At 37.6% G+C, this 24,365-nt stretch overlaps 1 protein-coding gene across 1 annotated transcript in view; it reads left to right on the top strand.

Annotated features, from left to right (window-relative positions):
• Positions 1 to 18,139, top strand: part of LOC149843967 (Polyketide cyclase / dehydrase and lipid transport protein) — a 44,853-nt gene extending 26,714 nt beyond the window's left edge. Inside the window, exons 2-3 of the mRNA XM_090000201.1 lie at positions 14,578 to 14,745; positions 17,314 to 18,139. Coding sequence (XP_089856327.1) covers positions 14,578 to 14,745; positions 17,314 to 17,523 — 378 coding nt within the window. The 3' untranslated portion in view covers positions 17,524 to 18,139. The remainder of the gene's footprint in view (positions 1 to 14,577; positions 14,746 to 17,313) is intronic.
• Positions 18,140 to 24,365: the final 6,226 nt, after the last annotated feature.

The raw sequence follows: 24,365 nt of genomic DNA, 5'->3' as shown, positions 1-24,365 counted from the left end.
CATTAATCCCCACATCTTTTAGTAGCTGATGAATCCATACAATCTCCATGATAGTGTGAAAATGTCTATGATAAGACAATACGCATACGAACACAAATAATATAGAAAAGATGTGCACGAAGGCACTCTCACAACACTTGAACAAAGTACGCAAAAGCGTAAAAATAATAAACATGCACTATGGCATGTATTTCATAGAAAGAACCGAATGCTTGAGACTCTCAAGCTTGAGAAATACAAGGGGGGAACACCCCTATTTATACAAAAGCAAGAAGGTGCAAAGGGGGGGGCCCCCAACGACTCTATTGGGGGACCCCCAATGCACATTAAAAAAAGTGAAAAAAGAAAAAGAAAAAGAAAAAAAGAATTACAAAAAATAAAAAATAAAAAATAAAAAGAAAGTTACAACATATTCCAAAAGGTAATATGCGCAAAACAGGAAATGACGAAAATACCCTTTCGGGTAAAAGTATATAAATATATATATTTATATATAGAGAGATATATGTACATATAATATATTATATGTAAATATATCTCTATGTATATAAATATATATATTTATATTTACAATAATGATAATGATTTTTAGGAGATACATTTTAACACCCCCCCCTCAAACTTACGGTGTGATAACCACAAGTTTGTCAAGAAGGAAATGAAATCTGGGCGAACATAGAGCTTTTGTGAAGAAGTCGGCAAGTTGATACTCAGATGCCACATATGGTAGATCAATGACCTTCTTCAAGTATTCTTCTCGGACATAATGACAATCCATCTCTATATGCTTTGTTCGCTCGTGAAAGGTGTGGTTCTTGGCAATGTAGATTGCACTTTTATTGTCACAGCATAGCTTTGTTGGTTCTTTGACAACTACTCCCATATCTTCCAAAAGACGTCGAATCCATACAATTTCCATTGTAGTGGATGCCATGACTCTGTATTCGGCTTCAGTGGATGACAAAGAGACCTTCTGTTGCTTTTTACATCGCCATGAAATCAAAGATTCACCTAAGAAAATACAAAAACCAGTGGTGGAGTGACGGTTACTAGGGTCACCTCCCCAATCTGAGTCAGTATAAGCAAGTAATTTTAAATCAGAAGAAGAAGATAGAAATACTCCCTTATTTATTGTGCCCTTCAAGTATCGGATGATGCGAAGAACAACACTCATATGAACGGTTGTGGGAGCGTGCTGAAACTGACTGGCGATGTGTATAGCATGTGACAAGTCAGGTTGAGTAATACTAAGATACATTAACGAACCTACCAACTGCCTGTAAGGGGTAGGATCAGTTAAGGGAACACCATCGTCAATTTTCATTTTTGCTCCCACAACTTCAGGAGTTTCGCATACTTTGTCATCAGAAATCCCGGATCTGTCAATAATCTCACAAGCAAGTTTAGACTGAGATAGAAAATAACCACGTTGCGAATAGGCAACCTCAATTCCAAGAAAATATGTCAGGAAACCCAAATCTGACATCTCAAATTTTGAAGTCAAGACAGACTTAATACCCTTGACTCCTTGAATATCATCACCTGTGATTAACATATCATCAACATAGAACAATAAAATTACAATTCCTGCATTAGATTTTCTAGTAAACAAACCAGTGTCAGTATAACATGAGAAAAATCCATTTTCCAGCATTACACTGGTAAACCTATCATACCAAGCTTTGGGTGCCTGCTTTAAACCATAGAGAGCCTTACGAAGACGAAAAACTTTATCTTTAGGAATTATCATGCCTGGTGGGGCATCCATATATACTTCTTCGTTGAGATCACCATTTAAGAAGGCATTTTTAACATCCATTTGAAAAATGTTCCAATTTTTAATAGATGCAATAGTAATGAGACAGCTAACCGTAACCATCCGAGCTACAGGGGCAAAGGTTTCTTCGTAATCAATTACATACTCTTGCTCATATCCTTTAGCAACTAAGCGAGCTTTATACCTTTCTAGGGAACCATCGCTCTTGGTTTTAACTTTAAAGACCCATCGACAACCTATAGTTTTCTTTCCTATAGGTAGAGATTGAAAATCCCAAGTTTCGGCCCTTTTAAGAGCATCAAGTTCACTTTGCATGGCCTCTTGCCATTCTATACATTTTTTAGCTTCTTCAAAATTTCTTGGCTCAAAATAAGAGTGAATGGCACTTAGACAAGCTCTATATCGGGGTGAAAAAGAATCAAAAGAGACAAAACGATTTGGAGGTCTTCTATTCCTTTCAGATCTTCTATGTTCAAGAGAGGTGGAAAGCTCACTATATTGATCAATAGCACTTCTAAAGGTGTCTTGGTTTCTACGAGAGTAGGTTATAGGATCACTTGGAACTCTACTTTCTGGTTCATTGGGTGAATTATGTTCACCAATGTCTTCATCATTTTCCTCATCATGGTTTAATGATACATCATCATCACTAGATATGTCATCATTACTAGACAATAAGTCAAATAAGGAGTAATCAAAATTTTCTTGTTGAGAAACATTTTTTTCCAAACCACTTTCATTTTTTAAAAAAGTTACATTTCTAGAGACATATAGTTTATCATCTCGAAGGTCATAACAACGAAAACCTTTTTGAGTTTCGGAATAACCAAGAAAGGCACAAGGAATAGCTTTGGGAGAGAGTTTGCCATTCTTATCTGTAAGTATGAAACACTTACATCCAAAGACTCTTAACCTATTATAATCAGGTTCGATCTTATGTAATACCTCGAAGGGAGATATTTTACCTAATAGCCTAGATGGTAAGCGATTTATCAAATAAACAGAAGCAAGAGCTGCTTCAGCCCAAAAATTTTTAGGAATATTTTGAGATATAAGGAGAGTCCTAATGGTCTCGATAATGTGCCTATGTTTTCTTTCAGCTAACCCATTCTGTTGAGGTGTCTTAGGACAGGACCTTTGGTGAACAATACCCTGATCCTCAAGATATACCTTAAATTGATTGGAGAGATATTCTCCTCCAGAGTCACTTCTAAAAATCTTTATGTTACTGTTGAATTGGTTCTTAATTATTGAATGAAAAATTTTAAAACATGAAAACACTTCATGTTTAAACTTAAGAAAATATATCCACGAATATCTGAAAACATCATCCACAAATATTACGTAATAAGAAAAACCTCCTTTTGAAACAACAGGTGCAGGTCCCCAAACATCCGAATGAACAATTTCGAAAGTTTTAGAAGAGAACATAGTTCTTTGCTCAAAAGGTAAACTTCGCATTTTTCCAAGAATACAGTCATTACAAGAAAATGAACTTTTACATAGGTCTTTTGCAAAATGTAAGTATGATAACTTGGTGATATTAGGATGACCAAGTCTTTTGTGCCACACATTTATATCTTTATGTCGGGCAATATTACACAAAACTTTTGGAACTTGAAGAGATTCCATATAATATAAATCCCCTCTTCTAAGGCCTTCCCCAATCAATTTCCCGGACTGGCGATCCTGTATTAAACATTTATCACAAGAGAATTTAATATCACAGCCATGGTCCGTGAGTTGAGAAACAGAGAGGAGATTTAAGTTTAGTTTAGGTATAAATCTGATTTTTGGAATAAAGAACTCTTGAGTTTCAAAATTACCTATTCCTTTAATTTCAAGAGAGGTTCCATCCGCAGTGGAGACATAAGATGGAGAACCATTTTTAGAGTAATCAGAGAGTGAAAAAATGTTTGGGGACATATGAAAGGATGCACCGGAGTCCAAAAGCCAAGAGATTTTACCTGGAGAAGAAGAAGTGGACACGGCTGCACCGGAGGTAGATCCCTTGAGGAGGGGTTGAAGAGCTTCCACTATTTGATTTATAGAGAGGGTCCCACTTGAAGATGCCTCCTCTTTCTGTGGTACACCAGTGGTAGCCATGGCTAAGAGCTTCTTCCATTTGGGACAAACGGGTTTGATATGCCCCGGTTCTTTACAAAAATGACAAATAGTTTTGCTATAGTCCCTTTTCTCTCTTTGTCCACCATTTTCTCCTTGATTTTAAAATTTAAAATGAGGGGGACGATAGGTTCTTACATTGTTTCCGGGTCTTGATACGGCATTAACCTCACTATTTTCTTCAATACTACAAGGAACCGCAAGAACATTTGGTCCTTGTTTACATAAATTCATACGAGTCTCTTCACCACTTAATTTGGTGAGAACATCTTCAAGAGAAGGAAGAGAAAAGGAGGAAAGAAGAGATGACCTTATTTGCTCAAATTCGGGCCTTAGCCCATTCAAAAAGTTGAAGAAACGATCTTCTTCAAGTTGCTTGTGACGAAGCTCAATTGCCTTTCCACTCCATTTTGGTTCAAGCATTGCAAGTTCATCCCAAATAGAGGAAAGATCGGCAAAGTATTCCCTAATCGTCATTTCACCTTGGGTAAGGGAAATAGCCTTCTTTTGAAGGTAGTATTTATGAGAGAGATCCCTTGATGTGTACATTTTTTCAAGATAATGCTAAGCTTCCGATGCCTTTTTGAATTTAATAATGTTGGCATTGATCTTAGTCTCCACGGATGAGAAAAACCATGAAAGAATCTTGAAATTCTTCATTTCCCATTCATCGTGCTTCATGGAGTATTCTTCAAGGGCTTTGGTTCTTTCTTCTCCCTCAAGAACCTTAATTTCGCTTCCATTTACCACGGTAATCTTGGGTTCCGGTTCCAGAATTGTACCAAGTACATATCCCCATAGGCCCTTCCCTTTTATATGAGCCTCCATATTTCCGGCCCAAACATGATAGTTGGACCCATTCAATTTGAAACCAAGAGCAAAATGGGACTCTTTTTCGCCCATTAGAGAGTAAAGAGGTAGAGGAAAAAGCATGGTTGCCAGTTGAGGAAGCGGGAGCGGGAAGCGATACGGGAAGCGGGAGCGGGAAGCGAGGCACTTTCAAAATTTTAGGAAGCGGGGAAGCGTGGGACCACTTAGGACCGATTCGGGAAGCGTCTCGGAAGCGACCTAGGAAGCGTCTCGGAAGCGAGGGGGAAGCGAAAAAACTAAAAATAAAAAATACAAAAAAAATTGAAAAAAAGGGGAAGCGAGGGGGAAGCGTGGGGGAAGCGAGGGGGAAGTGTGATGGGAAGCGCGCTTCCCATTAAAGGGAAGCACGTCCCCCATTAAAGGGAAACACGTCCCCCATTAAAGGGAAGCGCGCTTCCCAAAAAAGGGGACGCTTCCCCCCACGCTTCGGAAGCGCGACGTTTCGCGCTTCCGAAGCGCGCTTCGGGGAAGCGCGCTTCCCCTTTTAGCTAGGCGCTTCCGGTAACCCTGGGAAAAAGCGTACCAACACAATATTTCCAACACCAATTTTGCACAAGATTCTTCTAAAATATTTGAGAAGAAAGATCCACCACTTCAAACTTCAAAGATCGGAAGGCACGTTTTTCGAGGCACTCGAAAAATGGAGAATCCCACGATCTTCAATAATCAACCTTGCTCTGATACCATGTGAAAATGTCTATGATAAGACAACACATACGAACACAAATAATATAGAAAAGATGTGCACGAAGGCACTCTCACAACACTTGAACAAAGTACGCAAAAGCGTAAAAATAATAAACATGCACTATGGCATGTATTTCATAGAAAGAACCGAATGCTTGAGACTCTTAAGCTTGAGAAATACAAGGGGGGAACACCCCTATTTATACAAAAGCAAGAAGGTGCAAAGGGGGGGGCTCACAAATGTGACCGTTGGGCGACTCTATTGGGGGACCCCCAATGCACATTAAAAAAAGTGAAAAAAGAAAAAGAAAAAAAGAATTACAAAAAATAAAAAATAAAAATAAAAATAAAAAGAAAGTTACAACATATTCCAAAAGGTAATCTGCGCAAAACAAGAAATGACGAAAATACCCTTTCGGGTAAAAGTATATAAATATATATATTTATATATATAGAGATATATGTATATATAATATATTATATGTAAATATATCTCTATGTATATAAATATATATATTTATATTTACAATAATGATAATGATTTTTAGGAGATACATTTTAACAGATAGTAGTTGTCATTGCTCGGTATTCAGCTTCGGTAGAGGATAACAATATCTTTTGTTGTTTCTTACATCTCCATGAGATTAGTGAGTCTCCTAAAAACACACAAAAGCTAGTGGTGGAGTGACGGTTATTTGGATCACCTCCCCAATCAAAGTCAGTATAAGCTATTAAATTTAATTCAGAGGAAGATGATAAGGATACTCCCTTATTCAACGATCCCTTTATGTATCTGATGATCCACAGAATTGCACTCATATGAATGGATGTTGGTGCATGTTGAAATTGGCTTGCAGTATGAACTGCATGTGAAATATCTGGTCTAGTATACTCAGATACATCAAGGAGCCTACAAGCTGTCTGTAGGGAGTGGGGTCTTTGAAAAGAATTTCATCATCAATTTTCATTTTGGTTTCTATTATAGCAGGAGTTTCATAAATTTTATCATCTGTAATACCTGACCTGTCAAGAATCTCAAAAGCAAGTTTAATTTGAGATAAAAAATAATCTCTATGTGAACATGCAACTTCAATTCCGAGAAAGTAGGTCAAAAATCCTAAGTCAAACATTTCAAATTTATCTTTTAAAATAGATTTTATGCTCTTAATTCCTTTAAAATTGCTTTCAGTTATTAGCATATCATCGACATATAGAAGCAATATTATTATTCCTGCGTTGGATTTTCTGACAAATAAAGTAGTGTCAGTAAAACATGAGGAAAAACCATTTTTCAATATTACAGAGTTAAATCTGTCATACCAAGCCTTGGGGGCTTGTTTTAGTTCATAAAGTGCTTTCTGGAGATGAAACACTTTTTCTTTAGGAGTCTTTATTCCTGTAGGAGCATTCATATACACTTCTTCATTAAGATCACCATTTAAAAAAGCGTTTTTAACATCCATTTGGTAGATATTATATTTTTTAATATAAGCGATGGTAATAAGGCATCTGACAGTAACCATTCGTGCAACATGGGCAAATGTTTCTTCATAGTCAATCCCGTATTCTTGACTATATCCTTTGGCTACTAGACGAGCTTTATATCTTTCAAGAGATTCATCGCTCTTGGTTTTGACCTTAAACACCCATCTACACCCTATGGTTTTCTTACCCTTAGGAAGATCTTGAAATTCCCAAGTCATCGCTTTTCTGAGAGCTCTAAGTTCATTATCCATAGCTTCTAACCATTCAATATTTTTTTTTGGTTTCTTCAAAGTTTTTGGGTTCTACATATGAGTGAATGGCACTAAGGCAAGCTCTATGTTTAGGTGTGAATGAATCATAAGAAATGAACCTAGAAGAAACTTTTCTATTTCTCTCAGTTCTTTGTGGTTTTTTCTTATTTGAAGAGGTAGTTTCACTAGATTCGTTATATTTTTCTATTGCACTTCTAAAACTATTTTTATCTATATGGGAATATGTGATAGGATCTCTAGATGTTCCTTCATCAATATGTTGATAGGTAGGTGGGTGTAATAAAGAGTTATTTTCCTCAACTTCATTATCATTAGAGTCATCATGTGAGAACTCATCATCACTTACATCATCATTTCTAGATAATAACTCAAATAAAAAAGAATAATCCATATTTTCTTCATGAGGTTCACATCTTTCAAAACCACTAACATTTTTCAGAAAACTCACATTTCTGGACACTATAATTTGTCGTTTTTAATATCGTAACATCAAAACCCTTTTTGAGTTTCGGAGTAACCAAGAGAAGCACATGTGATAGCTTTTGGTGAAAGTTTGTCATTTTTGTTCGTAGGAACAAAACATTTGCATCAAAAAATTCTTAACCTATTATAATCAGGTTCTTTTGTATACAACATTTCAAAAGGCGATTTTTTGTTTAAATTTTTGGATGGAAGCCGATTTATGAGATAGACAGATGTGAGAGCTGCCTCGGCCCAAAATTTTTTTGGTATGTTTTGCGAAATGAGAAGGGTTCAAGTAGTTTCAATAATATGTCTATGTTTTCTTTCGGCTAATCCATTTTGTTGAAGTGTTTTCAGACAAGATTTTTGATGGAGAATACCATAACTCTCAATATATCTTTTGAATTCATTTGATAGGTATTCTTCTCTAGAGAGTCAGTTCTAAGAATTTTTAAGTCACCATTAAATTGGTTTTTGATCATCATATGATGTGTTTTGAATGTCGTAAAAACTTCATGTTTGTGCTTAAGAAAAAATATCCAACAATATCTAGTGTAATCGTCAACAAAAATCACATAATACGAAAACCCCCCTTTTGATAAAACAAGTGCCGGTCCTCATACGTCCGAATGGACAATTTCAAATGGTCTTGTTGTAAACATAGATCTTTGATTAAAAGATAAACTTCTCATCTTTCCAAAAGTATAATCATTACAAGTGAAATCACTTTTACAAAGATGTTTAACAAAAGGTAAATAATTTTTTTTAACAATATTGGGATGTCCAAGCCTTTTATGCCATACATTAATATTTTTATGTTGGACAACATTACAAAAGTGTTTCTTGGAATTTGAAGAAAGTCGACATAGTGTAGATCTCCTTTCTTAGAGCCTTCCCCAATCAACCTCCCGGATCGGCGATCCTGTATCCAACATTTATCAAATGAGAATTTTATATCACATCCATGATTCGAGAGTTGAGAGACTGAAAGCAAATTTAAGTTTAATTTTGGTATAAATCTAATTTTTGGGATAAAAAAACCTTGTTTTTCAAAATTTTCAATTCCTTTGATTTTAAGAGAAGTTTCATCCGCAGTTGAAACAAAGGATGGAGAGAATTTTTTTGAATATTCGGAAAAGGAACAAATACTTGGAGACATATGAAAGGAGGCACCCGAATCTAAGAGCCAAGAAGTCTTACCGGGAGGAGAGAAAGTTGATATGGCGGCTCCAGAAATTGCCCCCTTGAGAAGAGGTTGACGTGCTTCCACAATTTGATGCAAAGAGAGAGCTTCATTGAAAGAATATGAACTTTGTTCTTTTTGGGGTTAGGATGTGGTAGCCATGGCTACCAACTTCCATTTTGGACAGACCGGTTTGATGTGCCCGGTTCCTTATAAAAGTGACACACAATTTTGCTATAATCTCTTTTTCCGCCTTGCCCACTATTTTTCCTTGCTCATTGATTTTGATTTTTGAAGTGGGGCAGTTTGTAGGTTCTCAAATTGTTTCTCGGTCTTGAAACAACATTAACACCTTCACCTTCTTCTTGGTTGGAAGGTGTTGCAAGAACACTTGGGTTATTCTTGCTTATACCCATACAAGCCTTTTCCCCACTTAATTTAGTAATTACATCTTCAAGAGAAGGATGAGTGTAGTTGAGATGCGGATGCTTAGATGGATGTGTGGAAATACAATAAAAGATAAGATTCGGAACGAGGAGATACGTAAGAAGATAGGTGTTGCACCCATTGAAAATAAGATGCGAGAGAATCGTTTACGGTGGTTTGGACATATTCGGCGAAGGCCTAATGATGCTCCAGTTAGAAGGTTGGAGAAATGGGAAAATATATTAGTTAAAAGAGGTCGGGGTAGGCCTAGGAAGACTTGGATGGAGATGATAGGAAATGATATGAATGCTTTGAACCTCACCGAGGACATGGCATTGGATAGAAATGATTGGAGGAAAAGGATTCATGTGGAAGACCCAAAATGAATTTCTTTTTTGGTTCATATCGCTGACCCCAATTGTTTTGGGATGAAGGCGTAGTTGTTGTTTGTTGTTTGTTTGTTTTACATCTTCAAGAGAAGGGGAAGTAAAGGCGGATAGAAGAGATGATCGTATTTGTTCAAATTCGGATCTAAGTCCATTTAGAAAGTTGAAAAAGCGATCATCTTCTAATTGTTTATGCCTAAGCTCAATGGCTTCACCACTCCATTTGGGCTCAAGCATGACAAACTCATCCCAAATAGATGACAACTCCGTAAAATACTCTCTAATAGTCATTTCGTCTTGTTGGAGGGTCAAGCCCCCTTTTTGAAGATAGTACTTGTGGGACAAGTCTCTTGAAGTGTACATTTTTTCAAGATATTGCCATGCTTGAGAGGCTTTTTTGAATTTGATAATGTTGGCATTGATTCTTGTCTCAACGGATGAGAAGATCCATGATAGGATTTTAAAATTTCTCATCTCCCATTCCTCATGTTTCTTACTATAGTCTTCAAGCGCTTTGATTCTTTCTTCACCTTCAAGAATCTTTATTTCTCCTCTTTAAGTAATCATTGGTTCTGGTTCCGGTATTGATCCTTGGACATATCCTCAAAGCCCTCTACCCTTGATATGGGCTTCCATATTTCCGGCCCAAACATGATACTTTGAGCCATTGAGTTTGAACCCAAGAGAGAAGTGAGAGTCTTTTTTCCCCATTTTGAGAAGAAAGGAATATAGAGTGAAGAAGATCTTACCACAAGCGAGTCTTTAGAGCTTACTTGATGTGGTATGATTCTCTCGATATATATTGCAAGAAGTCTCTACGCCGAAAATCAAAAGAAAGGTAGGTGCACGCCTTTCGAGGAACACGATCTTCTTCGATAATCACCTTTCTTCTTCAATAATAACTTTGCTATGATACCATGTAAAAGATCCTTGCAAACAATCAAGTTTTCAAATAACTTGATACTTCAAATACTCAAGACATATGATAGCATAAAATAGCATTTAAATGCTTTACACCACAAAAGAAGAGAAGTGCAACAAATGCACTGTTTTTATAAATGTAATGAGACAAAACCCCTCTCTATATTACATTACATTACAATGGGCTCACAACCCTTATTTATAAGCCTAGCAACTCTTAAAGAGTTGTTGGGCTATTCCCAACGGCTCTAATTAGAGTTGTTGGGAATCAGCCCGACGCCTATTCTTTTTAAACTGTGTACAACAGTGAGTGGCTTTGGTCAATTTTGATGACATAATTTTTTTTTAAGAAAAGACCGACGAGTACGATAAATAAAAGAAGATTAAGAGATCAATGAAAGAATAACAAAGGAGCACACATAATCAGTCTAACAATAAAGAGAATTTTTTTCTGACTTTAAATAATATCTGCATTTTTTTTTGCGCAGATTTTTGCTTTGGTCAGATCAGAGTTCAACAATGAGGATACACATCAAAAGTGATACGACTTGTTTGGAAACAGAAAAGAAATCACGTCAATTAATATTAACGTGTTTTTTTTAATCAAGATCACATCAAACTAATTGGACGTGATTAGTTTTTTTTTATTCAAAACCAGACAAAAGGAAAAGATTTTGAAAAAGAAGTCTGATTGATTGTTTTTTGAAATCGACCGAGGAGACGTCTTGCAAAGAGGAAGGAAGATCAGATTTTGCGAAGAGAAATGAGATCATATTCGACTAGGATTTGATCAGATATGTTGTTGATTATCAGATTTGAACATGACATAAAAGAAATCACGTCAGATCTGACTAGGTTCAGATATGATTCGAAGAGAAAGAAAAAGAGATTTAGGGTTGAAGAAAGAGGAGAAGGATTTGAAGGTGAAGCGAAGAAAGAATAGCCAAGATCAATGAGGTTTACCTCATTTGTTTCTGCACAATAAACAGACAAGAAAAGAAGAAAATAAAGAAAGCAAAAGAGAGAAGACCTGTGGATTAGAAAGGAAGACGTCATATTAGATCTGACGTCTTTTCTTATATTTATATGTGCGTGACGTGTTATATTATGGATTTGGATCCAAATCCATATCCATATCCATATCCATATACAAACAATGCGTATTCTTAACATGATTTAGTGGGAATCGTCTCTTGGATTATCTTTTTTCGACGAAAAAATGTGATTTTATTAGCCAAGAAAAACTGATACCTTCATAGCCAAGAAAAACTGATACCTTCATAGCCAGTTATTTTGGATCACCCAAAAAACCCTATATACAGGTTAGATTTCGGTGATCCAAAAGCCGGTTCCCACTAAACAAAACCTATAGATCACATCTATGGTGTTAGATGTGAGAAGTCGCAAAAAAATGCGATTTTTGAAGGGGCCTAATGGGGCAGAACGAGAAAAGGGGCAGCACCAACGCATTATATATATATATATATATATATATATATATATATATATATATATATATATATATATATATATATATATATATATATATATATATATATATATATATATATATATATATATATATATGAACCAGAGTGTGAACTAGGCATTTCCAATAATTTTTTTGCAAATCCAACCCTGCAGATGCATTCGGCATGGTCCATTTGTTAGGAATCGTTTTTTGGATCATATACTTTCGATGAAAAATGTGATTTTTGGTTGCTTGAATATTTATGAAAATTCTGAGCCATTGATTTTCAAGTCTTAAAATATCCTTATGCATTGTAATCGGATGATCCAAGAGTCTTTTTCTATAAAACTAAGCATCTAGATCACATCCGTACGGTGAAATTTAAGAAAAAAAAAACATGAAAATCTTGGTTCATACTCTACTTTACATATTTCCAGTTAACATATTCTAGTGGCCCTATATATATATATATATATATATATATATATATATATATATATATATATATATATATATATAAAGAGAGAGAGAAATGGGTCCGTACTAAATGGTTTTTTTGGTCTTCCGGTGTTTTTTTTTCCGCAGTTCCGACCCCATAAATGTCTTGGGCATGGCCAATTTACGAGGAATCCACACCTGGATCCTGTGTTTTTGATGAAAAAAATGATATTTGGAGCCTTGAAAATTTACAAAGATTTTGGACGATTGATTTTTCGAACGGTATTAAAACCAGAGTTATCGGAAGCGCCTATACAGTGGGGGAAGCGCGCTTCCCCGATACGCGTTTCGGAAGCGCGAAATGTCGCCCTTCCGAAACGCGCTGGGAAGCATCCCTTTTTTCAAGAAGCGCGCTTCCCTCTTTTTCATTTTTTTATTTTTATTTTATTTTCTTCTTTTTTCGCTTCCCCCGCGCTTCCTAGGTCGCTTCCAAGACGGTTCGTGATTCGCTTCTAAGTCATCCCACGCTTCCCGCTTCCTAAAATTTTGAAAGTGCCTTGCTTCCGCTTCCAGTATCGCTTTCCGCTCCTGCTTCCTCGACTGGCAACCATGATTAAAACCCACCCATGTGTCGGAATCAAACACTTCAAGAGCTGATCCCTATAAAATCAAGTACATAGATCACATCTGTATGGTCAGAAATTAAAAATAAAACGAAAAAATCCTGAAAAACTCATTTAGCATGTTTCATTTACCACGGACCCATTACTCTCTCTCTCTCTCTCTCTCTCTCTCTCTATATATATATATATATATATAACCCTCAATTCTAACTCCTTTTTGGTACCAGTAAGGAGTGTGGATGGAGGATGGAACAAATGATGTAGGTTGATTTACCTACCAATGAAATTATAGCCCTGTCGATGGGAGGTTCTAAGAATGTTTTGAAGGGAATGTGTTTCAATGTGGCCTAATGGTGATTTAACAATGGGCACACTAAGCAAGACTTGGAAAGTGACTTGGGGTACATTTGCTTTTGCATAGAAAATGGGAACATTTGGTAGAAATGCATGGGTGCCTGTGCCATTTCTGCAGGCCCCAATGTGATGCAATAATGGAAGCTGCTTTCCTTGCAGAAAGCTGCTCCCATTTTCAATGTTCGAATCCTCATTGCCACAGGCTCATTTCCTGGGGTGTGGGATGGTGGTGTTGGGTGTCGGATTTGTGTTCTGCGGAAGCGGACGCTGCAGCAGGCATTTCCTTGATTCCCTGTTCCATAGAATGCAAATGTGCCCTTGATGAAAATGAGGTGACAAACACCTGAAATTCAATTCATTTAGCAACCAATATAAGGATCGACCATGGTTAACTAAGCAGCAATATCATTAAGTTTGTTTATGTACTTAGTGACGTTGATGTGTCTTGCTTGCATCCATGGAACTCAACACAGAGATACATGACTTCAAAAACAAAAAACCCAATATTTAAAAGAACTCCAAAATGAAAATTTCACATTAATATCATGATACAATGTGATAGTTTCATGTTTTTTATTGAAATATCATAAGTTTTGCATTTTATTTAATTTTTATTGCTGGAAACCCCAAGATTTTGCTGTGCAAAATCACTTGTTAAATTCTAGTTAAATCCCTCACTGATATTATTCCAAGACTGATGTTCATGATTACTATTAATAGTATTTTTTTTCTATTTTCCTCTTATTGACTTTGGAACACACTAATGACTAGCACTTACTGATAGTCCATGTAATGAATGATAATTGGTTATGCTATTTGATTGATGTACAATTTCATCAAAATAGAGAAATGGCTTTTCTAAAACCTGCTTTGCTGTACACGAACATGCATTTTGAAAAACATATTTGTTTATGTACTTTGCATGATGCTGTGTAGTGGGTCAAAATAGCTTTTTCTTTTCCACTTTGTGTGGTTGTTGTATCGTCTGCTGTACATGTTCATGCATATTGTGCGGATATATTTGCTTGCATAGTTAAATGCTATGTACATGACATTATTATTTAATGTTTTTGAAAGAAGCATTGCTATCTTGAACAGATGGGTCAGCAGAGCCTTGCTTTTGGGATTAAGTTTAATGCAAAAGGGATTGTGGACTGTTACGAGAATGATCTTGAGCATCTTCCTTTTGGCAAAAGGCGGGATGTTGACTTTACAATGGTTCAAGGAGATTTTCAGTTATTTGAAGGCACATGGTCAATGGTACAAGTAAGGAATTTGTATTTTGTTAGTTTTATCAACTTCTGATGGCATAATTTCAATCTTTACATGCCTTGCAGCATCACTGCATCAGTTATTCATTTTTCAACTTCATTCAAAGCTTGCCTTTAAGTGTCCTATGATTCTTCCATCACACTAAATCTTCCTCGCCCTTTTGCCAATTGGTCTACCTTATGGAGAAGAGCCACCAATGTTAAATCAAAATCTTTTCCTGATTCTCCACATCCATCTAGTGATAATGAGTCCTGGACAACTCATGAAGGTAGAAAGTAGGACATCCTCCTTTCGCCAAGTAAGATGGAGAAGGGCCAATAGGCAAACGCAAGCAAGGATGATTCGTCACTACGATTGTAAAAGGATCAACCATCCGCTAGACGATAACCCAAGCTTGTGGAATATCAAAGGTGAGTGGTGTGTGATTGCCACCAGTCAAGCAACCCAATGTGGAAGTCCCAAGCTCCAAATCGCCTTATTGGGGAATTGAGCAGCCAGTGGCTCAGAAAGAAACAAATAGCAATCTTTGACCAAAAAGGTGCTTTTGTTGCCTTTTCCTGAAACAAAATGATCTAGGGCATGTTTTTTCAAGCCATGTCGCTAATTAGGGCCATCAAAATGATCCACTATCTCAGCTCCTTACAAGCCTCTGACAAAATGACCCATCACTGCCCCTTGTCTGTGAAGAAGTATTGAATGTAGCAATAAAGTGCCTAGAGCAAGTAGCAAAGTTTCTGACCCAGTCTATGAGAGGTTTCTCTGTATTCCTTATTTTTATAGTATAATATACATGTTGGATACATATTCAAGATTGCACAAACTATCGTGGTATAAAACTCATGAGTCATACTATGAAACTTTGGGAGAGGGTGATTGAGTCTAGGTTGAGGAAGGTTGTCATGATATCGGAGAATCAATTTGGTTTTATGCCTGGAAGATCAACTATGGAAGCTATACATCTTCTTAGACAACTTATTGAGAGAAATAGAGAGAGGAACAAAGATTTGCATATGATTTTTATTGATTTGGAGAAAGCATACGATAGAGTACCTAGGGACGTTCTCTGGTGGACAATGATGAAGAAAGGTGTTTCTCTTAAGTACATTAGTATAATTAAAGATATGTATGAAAGAGTAGTAACCAATGTCCGCACTTGTGGAGGGGTAACAACCAATTTTCCTATAACAGTTGGGTTACATCAAGGATCTGCTTTAAGCCTTTTCCTATTTGCTATAGTGATGGATGAGCTTACGAGATCAATTCAAGAAAATGTGCCGTGGTGTATGTTGTTTGCTGATGATATTGTTTTGATTGATGAGTCTAGAGCTGGGGTTAATGCTAAGTTAGAATTATGGAGACAGACATTGGAAGCAAGAGGTTTTAAGTTGAGTAAGAGTAAGACAGAATACATGGAATGTCGGTTTAGTAAGCAACGAAGTAGTGATGAGAGTGTAGTGAAGCTTGGTGAGCAAGAAATACCGGTGGATGATTGTTTCAAATATTTGGGATCTATCATTCAAAAGTATGGAGAAATTGATGGAGATGTAAATCATAGGATAAAGGTTGGGTGGATGAAATGGAAAAGTGCAACTGGAGTGTTGTGCGATCGTAGAATGCCATTGCGGTTGAAGGGAAAGTTTTATAGGACGACTATTAGGCCCGCTCTACTATATGGTACGGAATGTTGGGCTGCCAAGAGACATCATATTCAAAAAATGAGTGTAGCTGAGATGCGTATGCTGAGATGGATGTGTGGAAATACAATAAAAGATAAGATTCGGAACAAGGAGATACGTAAGAAGGTTGGCGTTGCACCCATTCAAAATAAGATGAGAGAGAATCGTTTACGGTGGTTTGGACATATTCGGCGAAGGCCTAATGATGCTCCAGTTAGAAGGATGGAGAAATGGGAAAATATATTAGTTAAAACTTAAAAGAGGTCGGGGTAGGCCTAGGAAGACATGGATGGAGGTGATAGGAAAGGATATGAATGCTTTGAACCTCACCGAGGACATGGCATTGGTTAGAAATGATTGGAGGAGAAGGATTCATGTGGAAGACCCAAAATGATTTTCTTTTTTGGTTCATATCGCCGACCCCAATTGTTTTGGGATGAAGGCGTAGTTGTTGTTTGTTGTAATATACATGTTGGATACACGAACAAATGCCATTGAGTGAATCATTAAAGATTATAGTGGCCTTGTTGATACATTTCTTGCAGTACAGTCAGTATTTAATGTACTTTGGATCAAATGATTTGGCAGTCAATTCTACTCCTTTAGAGCATTGTTTGTTCAATAACTAATATCAATTTCTGTTACTCTCAAAAGCTCCGTTAACTATTAAATTTTCTCATTTTGAGCACGTGAGTTCCTAGGTATCCTGTTAGTCCATCTAATTTTGCTGTTTTTGACAGTGGTTCTTTTATAATCTCTCTCTCTCTCTCACACACACACACACACACACACACACACACACACACAAATGCTGCACATATCTGCATTACTGTCAACTAGTACCATCGTTCTTTCCAATCATTGTCAAGTTTGGTGCTTGATCCAGGCTGAAGAGAAGCACAATGGCTCTTCCTTTTCAGAAATACAAAGCACAAAAACCTTCCTTTCATACATTGTACATGTGGAGCCTAAGCTATGGTTGCCTGTTAGTCTTGTGGAAAGAAGACTCTGCAGTGAGATTGAATTGAATCTCCTAAGTGTTCGAGCGGAAGTGGAGAAGAGGGCTGCAACAAATGCCCCCTCTGTTTTTCCATGATCAGTAAATTCCTGCCAACAAATGGAAAAATCCATCCCTGCAATAACATGTATGACTAGCACTTACTGGTAATTATACCGGCGTATTTAGAGCCGATATTGATTTTATTCTGCTCATTTATTCACCTGGTGAAATGGCTCATCACCCTTAAAAGCTGCAGTTTCATGATTTGGCCTCGAGTCGTCATCATCATCTCATCTTCAAGACAGTTGGCTGCTCTGAGTCTCAGGTGGGACATTAGACTCCAGCTGCCTTGGTCAGCAGCTATTTTTGTAATATTATCAGCGTGGCTGGTGGTCTAAGCCCCGCAGGTACGTTATCAAATTAAACTGGTAAAATGCAGAGGGCATCTGTGATGGAATAAAAGCAATATGTAGCACCCATTGTTTCTGTAGTGACTCATTTTTTTAAATCTCTCTCTCTCTCTCTCTCTCTCTTGGAATGCATTTGTGATTTGTTTATCATTCTTTTCATTTTCTTAAACTGATATGTAATGAATTTGTTGAATTGTAGTTGGGCTAACATGCCGGTTCAACTTTGTAACTTGGTTGGGTTGGCCCAGACACGATTAATCTTGTACTATCTAATAGTAATAGATTGTGCGGGTTCAAGTTGACTTGCACATTTTTCCTTTTTCTTTCTCTTTTTTTGGGGGGGCTAGGCCAAGAGAACCCCCCCCCCCCCCCTCGCCTCACCGACTGCACATTGGCAGACCCTCCAGTTGGTAAAACCCTTGAATTGGACTGGTAAGCTAGGCTCGACTTATCGAGCTCAATCTCTGAGCTGAGCCGAGCCGCAGCGAGCTGCTCGTCTTGTTTCCCAGCCCTACCCTTGAAGTTCTTGCCCATTGGCGAAATATTTTTGAAGTTTGACCTTGTGGCAAGTGATGCTCTCCGTGGGGTTTTTAACTCATGGCATACTGTTAACTCAGTGATGTTCATAAGTCACCCTTGGGGTGCGACTGGTGTGTCCCCCCTGAGATACAATGATGGGGAACAAAGTGGTCCCTGCAGGGACTGCTTTGTCCCCACATATCAAATGCGGGACAGTGCTCAGGCAGGGATGGGTCTTTCGCGGCTCTGGCGTGTCCTGCGTATCGAACACACCCTATGGAATCCTTGTGGCCAAGCTTTTTTTTTTTTCCATGAATCGTGGGCTAGCTGACTTGTGCAATCAACTCGGATGAGCTTAATGCGAGTTTTCCAGAAGGGATGTAATCTGGCAGCGTATTTTAACTAAAGTGGCTCTTTAAACGAATTGGGTAATTTCCTGTTAATGATCTGCCTTTTATCTAATATTCCATGTCAGGTACCATCTTTTCTAAAATTTCTGATATAGTCCTACCTTATTCTGACAATTGTCAAATGAAGATCTGCCGTAACCTACTACTAACCTGACCTAGTTAACCAGAGTTAAATATTCTAAAATCCCAAACATACCACCCCCCATTTCTTTCCACATCCCCATTTCTTCTCTTCTTGCCCAGCCCTTTCCTTGGCCCCAACGCAAGCCCTTTCCACATCCAGTAATGCTAGATCTGATTAAGTCTGGCTCAGTAAGGCCTAGGTCTGACTTGAGACTATCCCTATCCAAAACGCAATATGTGGGTCAGATCCATTTCAGATCTGGGTCTGAAATTTTATTCATTTTGGAAATGCGTAAGTTCCTAAAATGGGAGAGGGAGGAGGTACAATAACTCGCTGTAGGGGTAGTTAGGTATTTCTTTATTGTTAAAGGGTAATCAAAATACTTTTAGAAATAAGGATAAAATAGGAATTTTGTAGTACTTGAAAACGTTTCCTCTGGTTTGAGTAAGGCAGGTTAACCACAGGTCCCTGTTTGACAATTGTCAGTAAAAGTTGGGAGTATATCAGGAATTTCAGAAAATTTGATACCTGACATGAAATATCAGGTAAACGGTAGATCCTTATCAGGAAATCCAAATGAATTCTTGACTCTCACTGGTGAGTTTGAGAAACTATTTCTGACAATTGCAGGCTGCCACCTGTAAAACTTATTGATCAAAGTATTTTTGACATTATTCAATTCGTCAAATAAGATGCCTAATGAGTGGAGGAAGAGTACTTTGGTGCCTTTATATAAGAATAAGGGTGATATACAAGATTGCACAAACTATCGTGGTATAAAACTCATGAGTCATACTATGAAACTTTGGGAGAGGGTGATTGAGTCTAGGTTGAGGAAGGTTGTCATGATATCGGAGAATCAATTTGGTTTTATGCCTGAAAGATCAACTATGGAAGCTATACATCTTCTTAGACAACTTATTGAAAGATATAGAGAGAGGAACAAAGATTTGCATATGGTTTTTATTGATTTAGAGAAGGCATACGATAGAGTACCTAGGGACGTTCTCTGGTGGACAATGATGAAGAAAGGTGTTTCTCTCAAGTACATTAGTATAATTAAAGATATGTATGAAGGAGTAGTAACCAATGTCCGCACTTGTGGAGGGGTGACAACCAATTTTCCGATAACGGTTGGGTTACATCAAGGATCTGCTTTAAGCCCTTTCCTATTTGCGATAGTGATGGATGAGCTTACGAGATCAATTCAAGAAAATGTACCGTGGTGTATGTTGTTTGCTGATGATATTGTTTTGATTGATGAGTCTAGAGCTGGGGTTAATGCTAAGTTAGAATTATGGAGACAGACATTGGAAGCTAGAGGTTTTAAGTTGAGTAAGAGTAAGACTGAATATATGGAATGTCGGTTTAGTAAGCAACGAAGTAGGGATGGGAGTGTAGTGAAGCTTGGTGAGCAAGATATACCGGTGAATGATTATTTCAAATATTTGGGATCCATCATTCAAAAGTATGGAGAAATTGATGGAGATGTAAATCATAGGATAAAGGTTGGGTGGATGAAATGGAAAAGTGCAACTGGAGTGCTGTGCGATCGTAGAATGCCATTGCGGTTGAAGGGAAAGTTTTATAGGACGACTATTAGACCCGCTTTACTATATGGTACGGAATGTTGGGCTGCCAAGAGACATCATATTCAAAAAATGAGTGTAGCTGAGATGCGGATGCTTAGATGGATGTGTGGAAATACAATAAAAGATAAGATTCGGAACGAAGAGATACGTAAGAAGGTAGGTGTTGCACCCATTGAAAATAAGATGCGAGAGAATCGTTTACGGTGGTTTGGACATATTCGGCGAAGGCCTAATGATGCTCCAGTTAGAAGGATGGAGAAATGGGAAAATATATTAGTTAAAACTTAAAAGAGGTCGGGGTAGGCCTAGGAAGACATGGATGGAGGTGATAGGAAAGGATATGAATGCTTTGAACCTCACCGAGGACATGGCATTGGTTAGAAATGATTGGAGGAAAAGGATTCATGTGGAAGACCCAAAATGAATTTCTTTTTTGGTTCATATCGCTGACCCCAATTGTTTTGGGATGAAGGCGTAGTTGTTGTTGTTGTTGTATTCAATTCGTCAAATATGCCCCCTTTCTTCTACAACTGGCACCATGATTATCGGGAACTTGACTTGTAGGTTTTTCTTGGAAAAGGTACCTCTACCCTTATGGCATGGCAAGGGTAGTTGACTAAAATGAGTATTAAAACTCAAACTTTATGGCCTGGGGATGAAGACACGTGGCATGCTGCTATTGGTTGTGGCTGAAATGTGACAGGGACACCAAACCTGCAGCTTCTCCTGCACAACTAACTCCTTGTGGGAGAGCAGTAACCTGCCTGGGGTAGAAGGGTTTATTATCCTTCTGTATTACTGTTTCCTCATGAAGAAGAGAAACGCTTGAATCAAAGGTCAGAGGACCATCTATCTCCCATTTTTGTTTTACTTATAAAAATTCCAACACCCCCTTTTGTGGTGTGTCACATCTGCCAACTAACCCTCATTTTAGTGGAATGGTTTTGGTGTCTTGTTTTGTGGTAAGAGACAAGGCACCACTGTAATAGAAGGCACAAATGCAAAGAGGGTGAAGATGATATCAACATTAATGCCATTTACATTATTATTGTGGTAGATAGACAGACAGATAGGAACCAGGAGCAAGGTTATGATGTTTGAAGCCTTAAACAATGTGGGACCACAATTAATTTACACAACAGTCAACCACTACCCAATTGAGTGGACGTGCCAAGAAAACCATATTTAATGGTTGGCTCTACCCTTGTTCATCCAACAAGTTGATTTGAGGGCATTAATAAAAGATTTTACTTGATAGTGTGGAGCTGGAATTAGGGTTTTTTAAAATTAGCAATCCTTCGACAATTGTGTCGCCATTGAGTTGAAATTGCTTTTTATATCAACAACTATGCCTGATGCAGGATTTGATGACTTGGACTTTTTGGGGTTCATCGTTACCCACTTCCAACCACCTTTTTTCCTATTTTTTAAACTTTGTATTTCTCGATATTCTTGGCTATTCTTTCTGCAAAGCTCCTTTGGAAATTGTTGGTCTCGGTCCTAGTGTTGTCCTACCATTTTGACAATATTGGCTTTTGGCTTTTTTCAGTTAACACTAGGGATGTCAATGGCTTGGACGCAATCCGACATTGACCTGAATCCAAAACCGATTGGTCAGATTTGGTAGCCAAATTCGGAATCAATTGATAATCAAATCTGGATTCGGTATTTTTACATCTAAATCAGAATCTGATTATGCACAAATATCGAATTTTGAGCTAGTTGGATCCATATTCGTTTTTGTCTAATCTCATCCGACTCTGAATCCAAGTTTGATTATCTCATATCCGATTAGGTTGGACTTGGTATGGCTAAATCCGACCTGTTTACATCCCTAGTTAACAAAGATCCCTTGAGTAGTTGAATAGATGCTTATGCTACCTTTTTTTCCACTTCATAGAATGACAAAGATATCACAAATTCTGTCTTCAAGTCCATGGAAATCTGGCCTATCGTGAAGGGGGGGGGGGGGGGGGGGGGGGACCAAAGTGACTCTTTATTTAGGGCCTGTTTGGAATCTAGGAACGGGGATAGGAGTTAATGCATTTGGCAAAAAGTTGGTCAAACTACCACCCGGTGGCTGTTTGGAAACTGGTAGCTGGAATGGGAGTTAATGCATTTGGGATGGGAAGTGGCATTGTATTTACACTAATGAATGGAATTGATAGCTGCCACTTCTTGAAATACCACTTCCCATCCCAGCTACTAGTTTCCAAACAGGGCCTTAGTTCTTTTGCCTATCCCTTGTCCCCAACTCCTTGGAAACGTGTTGGCCTCAACGCTAGTTCAAGACTGCAGATCGCCTACATTGTCTTTTGACACAATAGAATGATAAGAAAACCATTTAGGTTCACCCATGCTCGTACTTTTGATAGGTTGACTGCATTGATTAGTGACAAAAATGTCCTGTTTTAACTGTTGCATGGCAGCAAGAAAGATGATAGCATTGCAATAATGACTATGCCCATTTTGTAATTTTTCAAGGGCTTCTAAAGTTATTGATGCACAACTGTTTGGTTTTATTTCCATTTATAATTATGTTAAATAAGCCTCTTTTCTCTTTGATGCGTTTGACCAAAAGAGCAGGTAGATATTGGTCAAGTTTTTGGCATAATTCAAATTGGGTCATCTTTAGGTGGGCCCCAAATGAATCTTTCTGGTCAAATTTGATGTAGTAAGCCTGGTCATGGCATCATGTTTGATGTCCCCTTGCATTTGGATGCATGCAAATATATGGTGGTTGGAGCTACAAACCACACACACCTCATCTTTTGGCTTTACTTGGTTTGATATGTCATGGTAATGGTGCAGGTGGGGCTGGACAGTCACCACATGACATCTTCTTGCTTTTTCTCCACAAGGTAAAAAATGATAAAGTCAAAGCAAGGCAAGATTTTTGGTGAGGTTTGGCTCATGCTTGTATCGTGCATGCATGATTGTGGAAGAACATGCATGTCCTCTGACTCATTCTCACATCATTCATGCATGAGTGTGTTGTGGCCAGAGTCAATCAATATTCACACGCCTGTCCCATGTGATCTGTATTGGTGTACTTATTCAATGAGGCAGACAAACCTGACACTGGCTGTTTGACTTTTTATAATGACATAAATAGCGTTACATGTGGAAATTTGCAGGGACACACAAGGCGGGTGCTGTTAGCCTGTTACTGAGTTGGTACATGACCTTGAGATTCCAACAAATGACCATTATGTCATTGACTTCTTGATTTAAAAAAGAAAAAAAAATTGTACAAGGTATTTTGGGCATTTAAGAGAGTATATGTCATTAATTTCATTTTTTTAAAATTTGGGTATCTTCTGTCATCTCCTGAAATTAGTCAGCCACACTTCAGTAATTTTTCTCAAAGTCAAACCTATGGCCATAAATCACTTTAAATGGGCAACGTTTTCTCATGAAATGTCAGTGTAGTTGTATCTATCTATATTAATTATCCGTTCTCTCTCTAACGGTTTAGAATTTGTATAAATATCATACATTTTTAAAACTTAAAAAAATATTTTTAATAAAAAAAACATGATCCAAGTATAGTTTCGTAACAGATCGATCATGCGGAACGCATATGCGTGATTAGATTTAGGAAACACAACTTGAAAACCCCTCTGTAGGCAGCTGCTCCCTTATATATATTATATACTTAATATTAATAATTATCTCAAATGAATTATTAACCCTGGTTGCTAATTTCTCATACTTTTCTTTAAGTTGGGCCCATGTAGCTGGACTAATTGTTGAAGATGATGTGCTTTATATTTTTGAACCTTGTTTGTATGTGTCAAAACTCAAAACTGAAAAAGTCCTCCCAGGCACCAACTGCATCCTGTTACATCATGATGATGGTGGATTTAATGATGATGATTGA

Source organism: Nuphar pumila, chromosome 3 (genome assembly GCF_984573655.1).
Source record: "Nuphar pumila chromosome 3, dmNupPumi1.hap1.1, whole genome shotgun sequence".
NCBI classification, from domain to species: domain Eukaryota; kingdom Viridiplantae; phylum Streptophyta; class Magnoliopsida; order Nymphaeales; family Nymphaeaceae; genus Nuphar; species Nuphar pumila.
Note: the sequence above shows the minus strand (reverse complement) of the source record. Positions and strands in the feature narration are given on the sequence as shown.